Source organism: Mus caroli, unplaced genomic scaffold (genome assembly GCF_978045245.1).
Source record: "Mus caroli unplaced genomic scaffold, Mus_caroli_1 scaffold_11, whole genome shotgun sequence".
NCBI classification, from domain to species: Eukaryota; Metazoa; Chordata; class Mammalia; order Rodentia; family Muridae; genus Mus; species Mus caroli.
Genome location: NW_028227266.1, coordinates 71255771 through 71270469, shown reverse-complemented (window position 1 = coordinate 71270469; position 14699 = coordinate 71255771). Strand labels below are relative to the sequence as shown.

At 38.7% G+C, this 14699-nt stretch overlaps 1 protein-coding gene across 3 annotated transcripts in view; it reads right to left on the bottom strand.

Moving 5' to 3' along the window:
* Window positions 1–14699, bottom strand: part of Rfx7 (regulatory factor X7) — a 92769-nt gene that overhangs the window by 17811 nt on the left and 60259 nt on the right. For all 3 annotated transcript variants that reach the window (XM_029481237.2, XM_021172436.3, XM_029481238.2), the window contains one exon: window positions 13601–13723. In XM_029481237.2, the coding sequence (XP_029337097.1) occupies window positions 13601–13723 (123 nt within the window). The remainder of the gene's footprint in view (window positions 1–13600; window positions 13724–14699) is intronic.

The following is a 14699-nucleotide window of genomic DNA, read 5'->3' as shown; positions in this document are numbered from 1 at the left end:
ACCCACTGAGCCATCTCACCAGCCCCCTAAATAATAAATCTTAAAAAAATAAATAAATCTTAAAAAATATTAAAAACATAAGCTAAAACACAGTAGAGAAAATTGGTGCAAGCAGTCAGAGGATAACTGACCAAATCTTATACCATTGAGTGCTTTAAAGTATTATTTCATTTTTCTCAAGTCCTTAAGATAAAAGTTAGAAAATTTGTAGATAGGAATTTGTACAAAGAAGTTTAGTCTAACCCAATCCAATTCATATAGCTTATTAAAATCTTTAAGCATATTTGGATACTTCGGATGAAACCAAGGTTTTATCATTTTTTTCTATATACAGAATAATTTATTAAGATGATCATTTTTCTAATTAAATCTTTACAATGTTTTTAAACTGCTAGTTTAGTGGGTCTTACCGCTCATGCATTACGGATGACAACAAATTAAAAAATAGGTAAGCTACACAGCATGGTTGCACATGTCTTTAAGTCCAGCACTTTGGAGGCAGAGGAGGCAGGTGGCTCTGTCAGCATCGCATACATAGTGAACTCCAGGACACCAAACTACATAATTAGACCCTGTCTGGAAAAAAAAAATGTAGGGAAGCCACAGAGATATGGTTGGATAATATTCTCTTTAAAGTGTCAATCAAATACTACATCACATCTGTGAGATAATCTAGAAGATAAATTTGGTAAAAGAAAATTGACAAGTCTTTCACTTGCTTGGTTTTGGTTTTATTGTCAAAGATCAAGTGAACATAGGTGTGTGGATTTATTTCTGGGTCTTCAATTCTATTCCACTGATCGACCTGTCTGTCTCTGTACCAATGCCACGTGGTTTTTACCACTATTGCTCTGCAGTACAGAGGTCAGGGATGGTGATTCCCCCAGAGGTTCTTTTATTGTTGAGAATTGTTTTTATTATTGTTTTTCTTTTTTTTTTTGTTATTCCATATAAAGTTGAGAATTCGTCTTTCTCTCTCTGCGAAGAATTGAGTTGGAATTTAGATGGGGATTGATTGCATTGAATCTGTAGATTGCTTTTGGTAAGATGGCCATTTTTACTATGTCAATTCTACTGATCCATGTGTCTGGAAGATCTTTCTATCTTCTGGGTCTTCTTCGATTTCTTTCTTCAGAGACTTGAAGTTCATGTGATACAAGTTTTTCACTTGTTTGGTTAGAGTTACACCAAGATATTTTATATTATTTGTGACTACTGTAAAGGATGTTGTTCCCCTAATTTCTTTTTCAGTCCATTTATCTTTTGTGTAGAGGAAGGCTACTGATTTGAGTTAATTTTATATCAAGCTACTTTGCTGAAATTCTTTATCAGGTGTAGGAGTTCGCTGGTAGAAATTTGGGGTCACTTATGTATACTATATCATCTGCAAATAGTAATACTTTGACTTCTTCCTTTCCAATATGTATCACTTTGACCTTTTTTTGTTGTCTAAATAGGGAGAGAGTGGGCAGCCTTGTCTTATCCCTGATTTTAGTGGGATTGCTTCAAGTTTCTCTCCATTAAATTTGACGTTGGCTGCTGGTTTGCTGGATATTGCTTTTATTATGTTTTGGAATGTGCCTTGAATTCCTGATCTCTCCAAGACTTTTAACATGAAGGGGTGTTGTATTTTGTCAAAGGCTTTTTCAGCATTTAATGAGATGATGTGATTTTTCAAACCAATTAATAATCCAATTAAAAAATGTGGTACAGAGCTAAACAGAGATTTCTCAACTGAGGAATCTCAAATGGCTGAAGGAGCTCCCAGGACCCAATGGGGATGACATTAGCTGAAATACCCAATAGCAGGGAGACAGAACATGAAGAGACCACCTCCAGTAGATGGACATGGCCCATAGTGGAGGTGTGGGGCCATCCACTCATCTCAAAAATTTTAACCTAGGGCTGGTGAGATGGCTCAGTGGGTAAGAGCACCCGACTGCTCTTCCAAAGGTCCTGAGTTCAAATCCCAGCAACCACATGGTGGCTCACAACCATCCGTAACGAGATCTGGCGCCCTCTTCTGGAGTGTCTGAAGACAGCTACAGTGTACTTACATATAATAAATAAATAAATCTTAAAAAAAAAAAAAATTTTAACCTAGAATTGTCCCTGACTAAAGGAAAATCAGGGACAAAAAATGGAGCAGAGACTGAAGGAAAGGCCATCAGAGGCCGCCCCAACTTGGGATCCATCCTATTTGTAGACACCAAACCCTAACATTATTGCTGATGCCAAGATGTACTTGCAGGCAGGAGCCTGGCATGGGTGTCCTCTAGAGGCTCTGCCAGCACCTAAGACAGCTGCAGATACTCATAGTCAACCATTGGATTGAGCTTGGTGACCCCAATGGAAGAGTTAAGGAAAGAACTGAAGGACCTGAAGGGGATTGTAACCTCATAGGAAGAACAAAAGTTTCAACTAAACAGACCCATCAGAGCTCCCAGGGACTAAGCCACCAGAGAAAGAGAATACATGGTCCAGTCCGTGCCCCTGTTACATATGTAGCAGAGGACTGCCTTATCTGGCATCAGTGTGAGAGGATGTGATTGGTCCTGTGGAGGCTTGATGCCCCAAAGAAGGGGGATTCTAGAGGGGTGAGGTGGGACTGAGTCGGTGGGTGAGCACCCTCTTAAAGGCAAAGGGGAGGGGGATGTGTAACTCTAATTTTTTTTTTTCTGAGACAGGGTTTCTCTGTATAGCTCAGGCTGTCCTGGAACTCACTTTGTAGACCAGGTTGGCCTCGAACTCAGAAATCCGCCTGCCTCTGCCTCCCAAGTGCTAGGATTAAAGGCGTGCGCCACCACGGCCCGGTGTAAGTTTAATTTTTTCAAACTTTATTTATTTATTTATTTATTTTTTTTGGTTTTTCGAGACAGGGTTTCTCTGTATAGCCCTGGCTGTCCTGGAACTCACTTTGTAGACCAGGCTGGCCTCGAACTCAGAAATCCGCCTGCCTCTGCCTCCCAAGTGCTGGGATTAAAGGCGTGCGCCACCACCGCCCGGCTCAAACTTTATTTATTTTTTATTTTTTTATTTTTTTTGGTTTTTCGAGACAGGGTTTCTCTGTATAGCCCTGGCTGTCCTGGAACTCACTTTGTAGACCAGGCTGGCCTCGAACTCAGAAATCCGCCTGCCTCTGCCTCCCGAGTGCTGGGATTAAAGGCGTGCGCCACCACGCCCAGCTCAAACTTTATTTTTAATGATGGTTCTTTTTTTTTTTTTTTTTTTTTAAAGATTTATTTATTTATTATATGTAAGTACACTGTAGCTGTCTTCAGATACTCCAGAAGAGGGCGCCAGATCTCGTTACGGATGGTTGTGAGCCACCATGTGGTTGCTGGGATTTGAACTCTGGACCTTCGGAAGAGCAGTCGGGTGCTCTTACCCACTGAGCCATCTCACCAGCCCCTAATGATGGTTCTTAAACACTTGTAGCCTACTACCCACCAGAGGTAGTGGGAAAGAAAGGATACGGGGGTCTGGAGGGTAGGAGGGTGGGCTGGAGGAGTGAACCTGTTTAGAAAGGTTCTTTGGAGCAACTCCTGTCTGTGTTGTCTGGTAATCAGTTCAGTTAGCAGGCAGCAGCAGCTCCATCCACTAGCAAACACTTCACGGATATATCAGTAGTCCAATTTGGTAGAGTCAGGTTAGCAACAATGGTGACAGGGTGACACCACCTAGCTGAGACAATCAGGCATCAGCCTTAGCACCAGTCAGTGGGAGGGACCAGCAGGAACACCAGGAGAAGTTCTCGGCTGTGCCTCTCTCAGGGGAATGAAGATCAGTGAAGTCTCAAGATCCACAAGGTTGCACAGGTAGCTGTACCAGCAAGCCAAGCTCTGTCGCCATCAGGAGTCCTCTTTATACCTCCAAACATCACGTGTCCTCCATGTGCCTTGCCTCAGCACATGCATCCAATCAGCCCAAGTCTGAGGAAGTGGCAAGAAACTGCAGCACTCCACCAGATGTTTTTTGTTCCATTGCTCTCTATGGAGTCCTGACTAATACAGCTCAACTATGCAATATAAGGCAGACCAATACATGTGTGTCATTTAGCAAAGGATCCTTTGTCACGTGTCCTTTCACGTGCTTGCTTTAGCAGAACTTCCTCCCCTGTGTCTGCTTCTGAAACATTACTTCATGAGTCGGCCTGAGCCTTCAACACCTGTGTTCACTTTAACAAAATGTTCTTTCATGGGTTTGCCCCAGCAAAACACTATCCAACTGATTTCCCAAACAACCTTAAGTTTCCAGTTCAGGGAGGGGTGGGGGAGTAGTGGAATGGGGATTGGGAAGGGGGAACAACACTTGAAATGTAAATAAAATAATTAAGAAAAAGATAAAAACAATCTGAACAGTCCTGAGATGCTACATCACAAGTATTTGAGACTTGAGAAAGGCTGAAGTTCCCATTTTAGGCTAAAGAGAAAGCCTCCCCACAGCAGAAAGTGAAGGCTAAGGACAGTTAATTCCACATCTGATGGCTGAGGCTGAATCCTAATACATACTTATGGAGAACCCTAGTGAATAAAGATTAGGAGATTTATCGGATCCAGGTCCTTTTTGAAATCTATATCTTACTAGACTATTAAGCCAGGGAGACTTCAGTAGATAGTCATAGTGACACAGTATAGTTCAAAAAAGCCACATAAAAAATTATCCCCCAAGCAGCCAACAAATATTAATAACCACAAGAAATGACACACACACAAACCTTGGGGAGGGACTGAATCTAGTTTCCAGAGTAACATATTTTATGTCTAACCTGCAATAAAGAACTATGAGCTATAAAATAATCAAAATTTTTGCCCTGTTCCCAAATTGTAATTGTTAGAAGCTATACCTGAAGAAGTCTTGATAGATGTACTTGCTATAAATCAGCTCCTTAAAATATACTCAGTGTTAGGAGAAACCAAATCTCACCAAACAGGAAATATCAATAGAAAAACAGAAACTACATATATTAAAAAAGTTATAATTCTAGAAAATATATAATGAAATTTTGCTATGATAAAAATAAGTTTTTAAAACTAGCAGATGTGTCATATAAGAAATCAGGCTTAAATGGACTCTACATAGCAGCTCTGAAAAAAAAAGTCACTTGAAGAAATAAAGAGTACCAGTAAAAACTAAATATAAAGTACAGAATAAATATATCTTCCATGTATAATTTTTGATATTTTCATATCTGAACTGAAAGTCAATTGCATAAAACATCATTTATAAATCTGTGTTGATGAGCACATATTACAAAAAAAAGTATGGAATAAGGTAAATGAGGACATACATATACAAATATGCTTATTTGCTTCTGGCTTTTTGTTGGTATAATCCAAAATAGATCCTGGGGCAACTATTAGACAAAACCCTGAAATGTAGAAAGTGAAAAAAAAAAGAAAATAATTATTAGAAAATAGCTGTTTAATGGAGAGACTGCAATAGGAGAAACGGAGGAGCAAAATGAGGTATAACACACAGAAGATGACCAGTAAAACCAGGTAATACAATTTATACCTCATTAGCAATTACACCAAAGGTTCAAAGGTTGCAACAAATTAATTTAGTCAGGTATTAGTACAACAGACTTAATATAAAACATGATGAAATCAAGTTATCCCCAGGGTGTGGGAAAGGGGACTCAAAAATCAGCTGTAGGTAGGAGTATATAACTTATGTAGCCGCTGTGGAAATCAGGATGGAGGCTCCTCCAAAAACCTGAAACCAGGGCCAGCCACATGGCTCAGCAGGTAAAGCACCTGATGCTTTTTCTGTTTTGCTTTCTGTTGCTGTAATAAAAACACTGACAATGGCAACTTGTACACATAAATCATAATACATTTCTTAAAAGTTAAAAAAATAAAAATATTAACATCATATGGCCCAGCTCTACCACTCTTTGATATGGACCTGAAGGACTCTAATACTTTAGAGATCCTTATATGTTTGTATTCATAGCATCAATATTCATATTAGGTAGAAAAAGAACTTTGCATTGGTTTCACAGTACTTTAATACTGACAGCCATCATTAAATGAATGACTAAAAAATGTGGTACATTTTTACAATAAAAACTTTTATAACTGTATGGATAAATAAAGTATTTGCAATAAAATAGATGCAATATGAAACTATTATGTTACATAGAATTTTGCTTTTTTTTTTTGCTTGCCACATTTAAATATTAAACAGAAAGTAGCTGGACATGGCAGAAAGAGGTGGAGATAGAGATAGGAAGGTCAAGAGTTCATGGACAGCTTCAGCTACATAGTAAGTTCATTCAGGTCAGCCTGGGCTATATGAAACACTTTTTCAATAAATTCAGTACAGACAACAGGAAGATGACCAGAAACAAGAAGGAACTATTTAAAGAAAAGAAAAGAAAAGAAGAAAATATATACGCTGGGCAGTGGTGGCGTCCCAGCACTTGGGAGGCAGAGGCAGGCAGATTTCTTGAGTTTGAGGCCAGCCTAGTCTACAATGTGAGTTCCAGGACAGCCAGGTTACACAGAAAAACCCTGCCTCAAAAAAAAACAAAAACAAAAACAAACAAACAAAAAAACACAATATGAAATAACAAAAACCAGAGAAAATCAAGAGATTAAGAATAAAAGTATAAGCAGAAATAATACAGGAAGTGAAAAAACAAACAAGGAATTCGATTTCTTCTAGTTAGGCAACATGTACCCAAATTACAAGTGCACAAGTCTCTTTTTTTTTTTTTTTTTAAAAAGATTTATTTATTTATTATATGTAAGTACACTTAGCTGTCTTTTGACACGCCAGAAGAGGGAGTCAGATCTCATTACGAATGGTTGTGAGCTACCATGTGGTTGCTGGGATTTGAACTCAGGAACTTTGGAAGAGCAGTCAGTGCTCTTAACTGCTGAGCCATCTCTCCAGCCCAAGTATACAAGTCTTTATCTGCTTCATATATTAGAATTTCTTCCGAGATAGTGACCCGTACTTTGTATATTCTACTAGAAGGTTAAAATAACCTAGAGGAATTTTAATTGATATGCAAACATAATTTACATGATAAATAGTAGTGTAGCCATTAATGACAGATATTAAAGATAATAATTTATGTTCTGTTACAGAATGATCTCAGGTTTTGTTTCTGGTTAAAACAAATGTTATGTATAAAATCATGTTATGCTTCTATGACAGGTGATGTCCACTGTCAGCTCAAGAGATTAAAATCACCTACGAGACTGGTAAGGTACTTCTCTGAGTATGTTTATTTCCAAATAGATTCACTGCTGAATTCTACCAAATGTTTCAGTAAGAGCTAACAGCAGGGGCTGGAGAGATGGCTCAGCGGTTAAGAGCACTGACTGCTCTTCTGAAGGTCTTGAGTTCAATTCCCAGCCACCACATGGTGGCTCACAACCATCCTTAACAAGATCTGGTGCCCTCTTCTGGAGTGTCTGAAGACGGCTACAGTGTACTTACATATAATAAATAAATAAATCTTAAAAAAAAAAAGAGCTAACAGCAATGTTCCTTAAACTCTTCTGTAAAACAAAAGAAAGAACACTATTAAGCCTAATGTATGAAATCAGCATTACCTTGATACAAAATGAGATAGGAATGCATTACCACCACCACCACAGGTTAGTCATCCCAATAAATATAGATGTAAAAATTCTCAAAGAAACTAGGGTAAACCAAATTCAAGAACATATACAGATGATCAAATACCCTGACCAGTTTCATTCCAAAGATGCAAATTAGGTTTAACAAATACAAATTAATAAATGTAATATAGCTGTAAATTTGATATAAGAACAGAAATGGCATGAGAGTTCAAAAGATCCAGAAGAAGGCTTTTGATCAAGTTAAGCATTTTTGTAACTTCAAGATAAAAGGCCGGGCAGTGGTGGCGCACGCCTTTAATCCCAGCACTTGGGAGGCAGAGGCAGACAGATTTCTGAGTTCGAGGCCAGCCTGGTCTACAGAGTGAGTTCCAGGACAGCCAGGGCTACACAGAGAAACCCTGTCTCAAAAAAACAAAAAAGAAGATGATAAAAACCCCAAAGAAGCTAGAAATAGAAGTAAACTACTTCAAGTTAATAAAGACTAACAAACTAAGAGAAAACTTTTTTTTTTGGTAGCAGATAGAGGTTATTACAGAGAATCGTAACTAGTCAAAGTGAAGAGAGAAAGTGCCGATGAGCCAGGCGTGGTGGCGTACGCCTTTAATCCCAGCACTCGGGAGGCAGGGGCAGGCGGATTTCTGAGTTTGAGGCCAGCCTGGTCTTAAAAAAAAAAAAAAAAAAAAAGGAAAAAAAAGAAAGTATGGAGTACCCATTTCCACATAGGATATCTATACTACCACCCTACATCCAAAGCTCAGAAATCCTCACAGAATGGGTGGAAAAACCGAGGCTGGGAAGACTGCTTTGAAAGTCTCTCTGGTTATGACAGGGATGGTGCACTCATAAACTTTCTACAGCTATGGTTGCCCATACAAGATCATATTAGCCAACATTCTAGCATAGATGTGGGCTGAATTCACAAGGCCCCTCCCCTAGATGAGGAGCTGTAGGTAGCAGATGGCTGCAGAGGGAGAGAACATAAGTTCTCCTTAGGGATGAACCTCCTGGCTGGTTGTATGTGCCAATGGTCAACCTTATACCAACTAACTGGATTCAGAAGAGAAATCATTTGAGAGAGAAGTGTGGGAAACAACCTGAGTAGGAAACTGTGGAAGGGAGACATGGATATGGACAAAATGCAAGAATTCTAAGCAAACCACCCCATCAACCCCCAACAAATTCTTAACATTTCAGCTAGAGCAATAAGACAAGTAACAAACAGGAGACAAATAGGAAAGAATTATTCCTACGGTGAAGATGTCATGATTCTGTATCTAAAATGTAGACCCTAAACATTCTGCCAAAAAAATATAGAATCCAATAAATACTTTCAGTCAGGTATTAGCATATAAAACCAGCAAAAAAATTAGTTGCATTATCTATATCCTGTTAATGAACATGATAAATAAAAACTAGGAAAGACATCCCATTTACAATAATTTAACGTCCTCCCATATTCAACAGGATACTTAGGAAGAAATCTAACCAAGGACATGAAAGACCACCACATGAAAACTAAGACACTGAATAAAGAATGTAAATTTAACAAGATGGAAACAACTCTCATGCTCATTGTTTGCAGAATATTGTGAAAAGCTATATTACTAAACATGATACACAGATCCAATGTAATTCCCATCAAAATCCCTGTGACATGCTTCACAGAACTCAACTGAGCTGAAAATTAACTGTACAGGTTGGAAATGTCACTAATGTTCCTTAACAACATGACGTTTCAATCTCTTTATTTTAAAAATGATTTATTTGTATTTTACGTGTATGAGCGTTTTCCCTGAATGTATGTACACGTAGCTGTGTGTGTACACAGGCCACAGAGGTCAGAATAAGTTGTAAGATCCTTTAGATGGTTGTGAGCCACCATGTTGGTGCTGGGAACTGAACCTGCGTCCTCTGCAAGAGCAATAAGTATTCCCAACTACTGAGCTATCTCTCCAGGCCCTCAATCTCCTTCTCTCTCTCTTTTTTTATTAGATATTTTCTTTACATTTCAAATGCTCTCTCGAAAGTTCCGTATACCCTCCCCCTGCCCTGCTCTCCTACCCACCCACTCCCACTTCTTGGCCCTGGCATTCCCCTGTACTGGGGCACATAAAGTTTGCAATACCAATGAGCCTCTCTTCCCAATGATGGCCGATTAGGCCATCTTCTGATACATGTGCAGCTAGAGACACGAGCTCTGGGGTACTGGTTAGTTCATATTGTTGTTCCACCTATAGGGTTGCAGACCCCTTCAGCTCCTTGGGTGCTTTCCCTAGCTTCTCCATTGGAGGTCCTGTGTTCCATCCTATAGATGACTGTGAGCATCCACTTCTGTATTTGCCAGGCACTAGCACAGCCTCATATGAGACAGCTATATCAGGGTCCCTTCAGCAAAATCTTGCTGGCATATGCAATAGTGTCTGGGTTTGGTGGCTGATTATGGGATGGATCCCCGGGAGGGGTAGTCTCTGGATAGTCCATCTTTTCGCCTTAGCTCCAAACTTTGTCTCTGTAACTCCTTCCATGGGTATTTTGTTCCCTATTCTAAGGAGGAATGAAGTATCCACATGTTGGTCTTCCTTCTTCTTGATTTTCTTGTGTTTTGCAAATTGTATCTTGGGTATTCTAAGTTTTTGGGCTAATATCCACTTATCAGTGAGTGCATATTTAATGACCTCTTTTGTAATTGGGTTACCTTACTAAGGATGATATCCTCCAGATACAGCCACCTCAATCTCTTTTACTTAAGAAAAACCTTTATTATTTCTTGATTTCAAAGAAAAATTCAATATAATTTAATAGTAAAATATAACCAAGCTTTACCCAAGACAGAACATTATTAGGAAAATATGAGCTGTTTTCATGCATTATGGTCACATTTTTACAAACTGAGGTGATGTCTCTGCAGGTGATATGAGTTGTTGAATAGGCAAGGCCAATACTTCAGGAATATATGCATGTCATGGATTTGTTCATAGTCTACTGAAAACATCATTTGTTGGGGCTGGAGAGATGGCTCAGATACTAAGTTCAATTGTTAAAACCCACATGGCAGCTCACAACTGTCTATAATGAGATCTGATGCCCTTTTCTGGAATGCATGCAGACAATGCACCCATATTCATAAAATACATAAATAAATAAACTTTAAAAAAATCACTTGTTAAAAATTTCTTTTAACTTGGGAGGCAGAGACAGGCGAATTTCTGAGTTCGAAGCCAGCCTGGTCTACAAAGTGAGTTCCAGGACAGCCAGGGCTACACAGAGAAACCCTGCCTCGAAAAAACCAAAAACAACCAAACAAACAAACAAAAAATTCTTTTAGGAAACCAGCAAGACATCTCTGGATAATTTTTCAACATTTTCTACTTCAGACAAGTTTATAATTTTAGACTAAAATAAACCTTATGCAGTTTCACTTTATTTCTTTTTTCTTTTCTTTTCTTTTTTTTTTTTTTTTGGTTTTTTGAGAAAAGGTTTCTCTGTGTAGCCCTGGCTGTCCTGGCACTCACTCTGTAGACCAGGCTGGCCTTGAATTCAGAAATCTGCCTACCTCTGCCTCCCGAGTGCTGGGATTAAAGGCATGCGCCACCACGCCCAGCGACTTTATTTCATTTTATAGATGTGCCAAATGATAAAAGAACAGTTAAGCACTTGTCCTGGTCATAGAAGTTTGCTGACAACGTCAATTTTCTGGATTTTCAACTCAGAGTTTCTTCAGCATATTGTACAAATGTTCTTTTATTGAATTCCGATTAGCTTCTTACATGTTTCAGAAAGATCGCCTTTTGGCTAAGATCAAGTATGTAAGTTTAAGAAGGTCTTTTGTATTTTAATTACCCTGTTTGTACTAAATCTATGCTAATCACAAATATACATCTTTTTTCCTCTATCCCTTCCTGCTTCCCATGTAGCCCAGATATAAAGCTAACTTCATTCTTGGAATCTTCCTGGATCAGCGTGGGCTCCCAGACACACACTATCACTCTACCCACCCACCACATACACACAGATTCCTAGGGAGGACAGAACTGGTGCCAGTCTCACCAGATACTCACAGATTGTAAGAATGAACAACTTTCAGTTTCAACTTTTCTTAAAACATTAAAGTTCTTCATTTAGCTCATCTTAAGTATGTATTCCTTTTTATAGCCCAACTATGCTTTCTTTAATGAGCAGTTAAGACTTATGAGTAAGCTAGAGAGTTTTCTTGTCAGATATCAACCATGTTCTCGTTAAAGTTTTCTAACAAATTATATAATTACAACATACTATTTTTTCTTTAAAAAAATTAAAAAAAAAATTTTATTTATTTGTTATATGTAATTACATTGTAGCTGCCTTCAGACACACCAGAAGAGGGCGCCAGATCTCCTTAGGATGGTTGTGAGCCACCTTGTGGTTGCTGGGAATTGAACTCAGGACCTTCTGAAGAGCAGTCAGTGTTCTTAACCGCTGAGCCATCTCTCCAGCCCCTTAAAATTTTTTATTAGATATTTTCTTCATTTACATTTCAAATGCTATCCCAAAAGTCCCCTATACCCTCCCCCCGCCCTGCTCCCTTACCCACTCACTCCCATACTAATTTTTTCTTAGTTTGATGTTTTAATTCTACCAGAATGAATTCTTCCTTTCAAATAAACTATAAACACACTAAGCAATACTGAATATCACAATGATTGGTCATGCTCTTTTTTTTTTTTTTTTTGGTTTTTCGAGACAGGGTTTCTCTGTATAGCCCTGGCTGTCCTGGAACTCACTCTGTAGACCAGGCTGGCCTCGAACTCAGAAATCCGCCTGCCTCTGCCTCCCAAGTGCTGGGATTAAAGGCGTGCGCCACCACGCCCCGCAAGTCATGCTCTGTCTTTAAAGACCTATAACATATATACTTTTTATTTCCCATTTAAACAAACTATTTGCATAATCAAAGTTATTTGTGTGGAGTTTTTGTATGTCATTAATCTCTTTTATCCTTAAATAAACACTTTACAATATTCTCTGGTTGGGATAGAATTAAATGGTTTTAGATTTATGAAAAGTGGCTTAAAAATTCAAGTACACCAATGGAGGAGTTAGAGGACTGAAGGAGCTGAAGAGGTTTGGAACACCATAGGAAGAACAACATTAACCAACCAGATCCTCCAGAGCTCCCAGGGACTAAACCACCAACCAAAGAGTACACATGGAGGGACCCATGGCTCCAGCTGCATGTGTAGCAAAGGATGGCCTTGTCGGGCATCAATGGGAGGAGAGGTCCTTGGTCCTGCGAAGGCTTGATGCCCCAGTGTAGGGAAATGCCAAGGCAGGGAGGCGGGAGTGGGTAGGTGGGGGAACATCCTCATAGAAGCAGGGAGAGGGGAAATGGGATAAGGAGTTTCAGGATGAGGGGGAACTGGGAAAGGTGATAACATTTGAAGTATAAATAAAGAAAATATCCAATTTAAAAAAAAAGAGAAAAATATTAAAGTACAAAAAACCATGTTTTGGTCTTTTCTTATGCACTGATTATTTTTTATTGCCACCCATTGTCCCTCTAATCCCTCCCATTAAAAATATAAGAACCTTTAAATTCAGTATCCCTATACATCCTTTATCCTCAGAAGCCTGGACAAAGCCCTCATTTAATAATCCTGTTCTTTTTTTTTTTTTTTAAAGATTTATTTTATTAATATATGTAAGTACACTGTAGCTGTCTTCAGACACTCTAGAAGAGGGAGTCAGATCTTGTTGCGGATGGTTGTGAGCCACCATGTGGTTGCTGGGATTTGAACTCTGGACCTTCAGAAGAGCAGTCGGGTGCTCTTACCCACTGAGCCATCTCACCAGCCCAATAATCCTGTTCTATATTACATTCTAGCACAGAAGCTTAGAGCTGGTAGTAATCTTGGAAATTTCTAAACACATCACCCAAGTAACAGCCAGATCATAAGCATAGATAAAGTAAATCACTGTTGTAACACAGTACTTATCTGCTTTAATCTATCACGTGGTACACTTACTTGTATTCATCATAGACTTCCTGTTTGGGGAGGGACGTCTCAGGATGCTCCTCTAAGGTATTTCGAATCCAGGAAAAGGCATGCATTTGCTGTGCCCGACTAGATGACATGGCATTCTGATCACTAAGGATAAAACAGACAAATTTTAGCTGAACCAGACAGCAATTCTATTAATACCTTTTTAAGCAAGGCCTAAGTGTTATGTTAAAAACATATAAGCGGATCAAACTGAACTTAGGACATACAGTAGATACACAGTAATCTATATAGAAATTGTGTATTTGTGACTGTGAGCCAGTTTTTACTATCTGTTTCAGACTGAAAATACTGGCCTGTTTGGCCAAACTGCTGGCTTGGATTCTAAGTAGGTAGTGAAGATAATACAAAATAAGGCTTTTGTTTTGATCAAAATTGCTTTTGTATGATTATTTCCTAACTTACTTGCCTATTCATATGTTTATAATTCCTAAATTGTTAAATGTTTAGAACAAACATTGTGGTAAATTCTTTATATTCGATTTCCTCTGCACACTCAAAGAATATGCCTGTAGAAGTACCTATCCTGAAATCATACTAAAACACTCCATCCCTAGAATGGACAGGAGAGACCTCAAGAAAATCACCCCCCACATCCCTTCTCACAACTAGCATCTTTGCATAGACTACTGTGTCCACTAATCAGCATTAATTTTATTATCTGGCAGTACTTTTATAAGCCGATCTCATGAAATGGGCATTATAGACCGTATACAGCAAGCTAGTCTAATGACTATGACCCTAATCTCAACCTCCGAGTAGAAGTACCTGATTCCAAAATACTGAGCACATGTTTAGAACAGGATATAATTAAAATAGTCATTATGGCTGATATGAGGTAAGAACAGGTAAAAGCAACATAATGTGTGTTTCATTATTTCTCATGTACAATTTGAAATGAATATAATATTGAAGATAACATATGAGTGAAATGAATCCTCAGAAATATGCAAAGGTAATGAAAGTCTTAAGAATAGAAACTGAAGAACTGTTTTCTCCACATTCTCTCCACTTAAGCAATACCTAAAGTACTGAAAGTGAGGTACACCTACATTAATGTGGC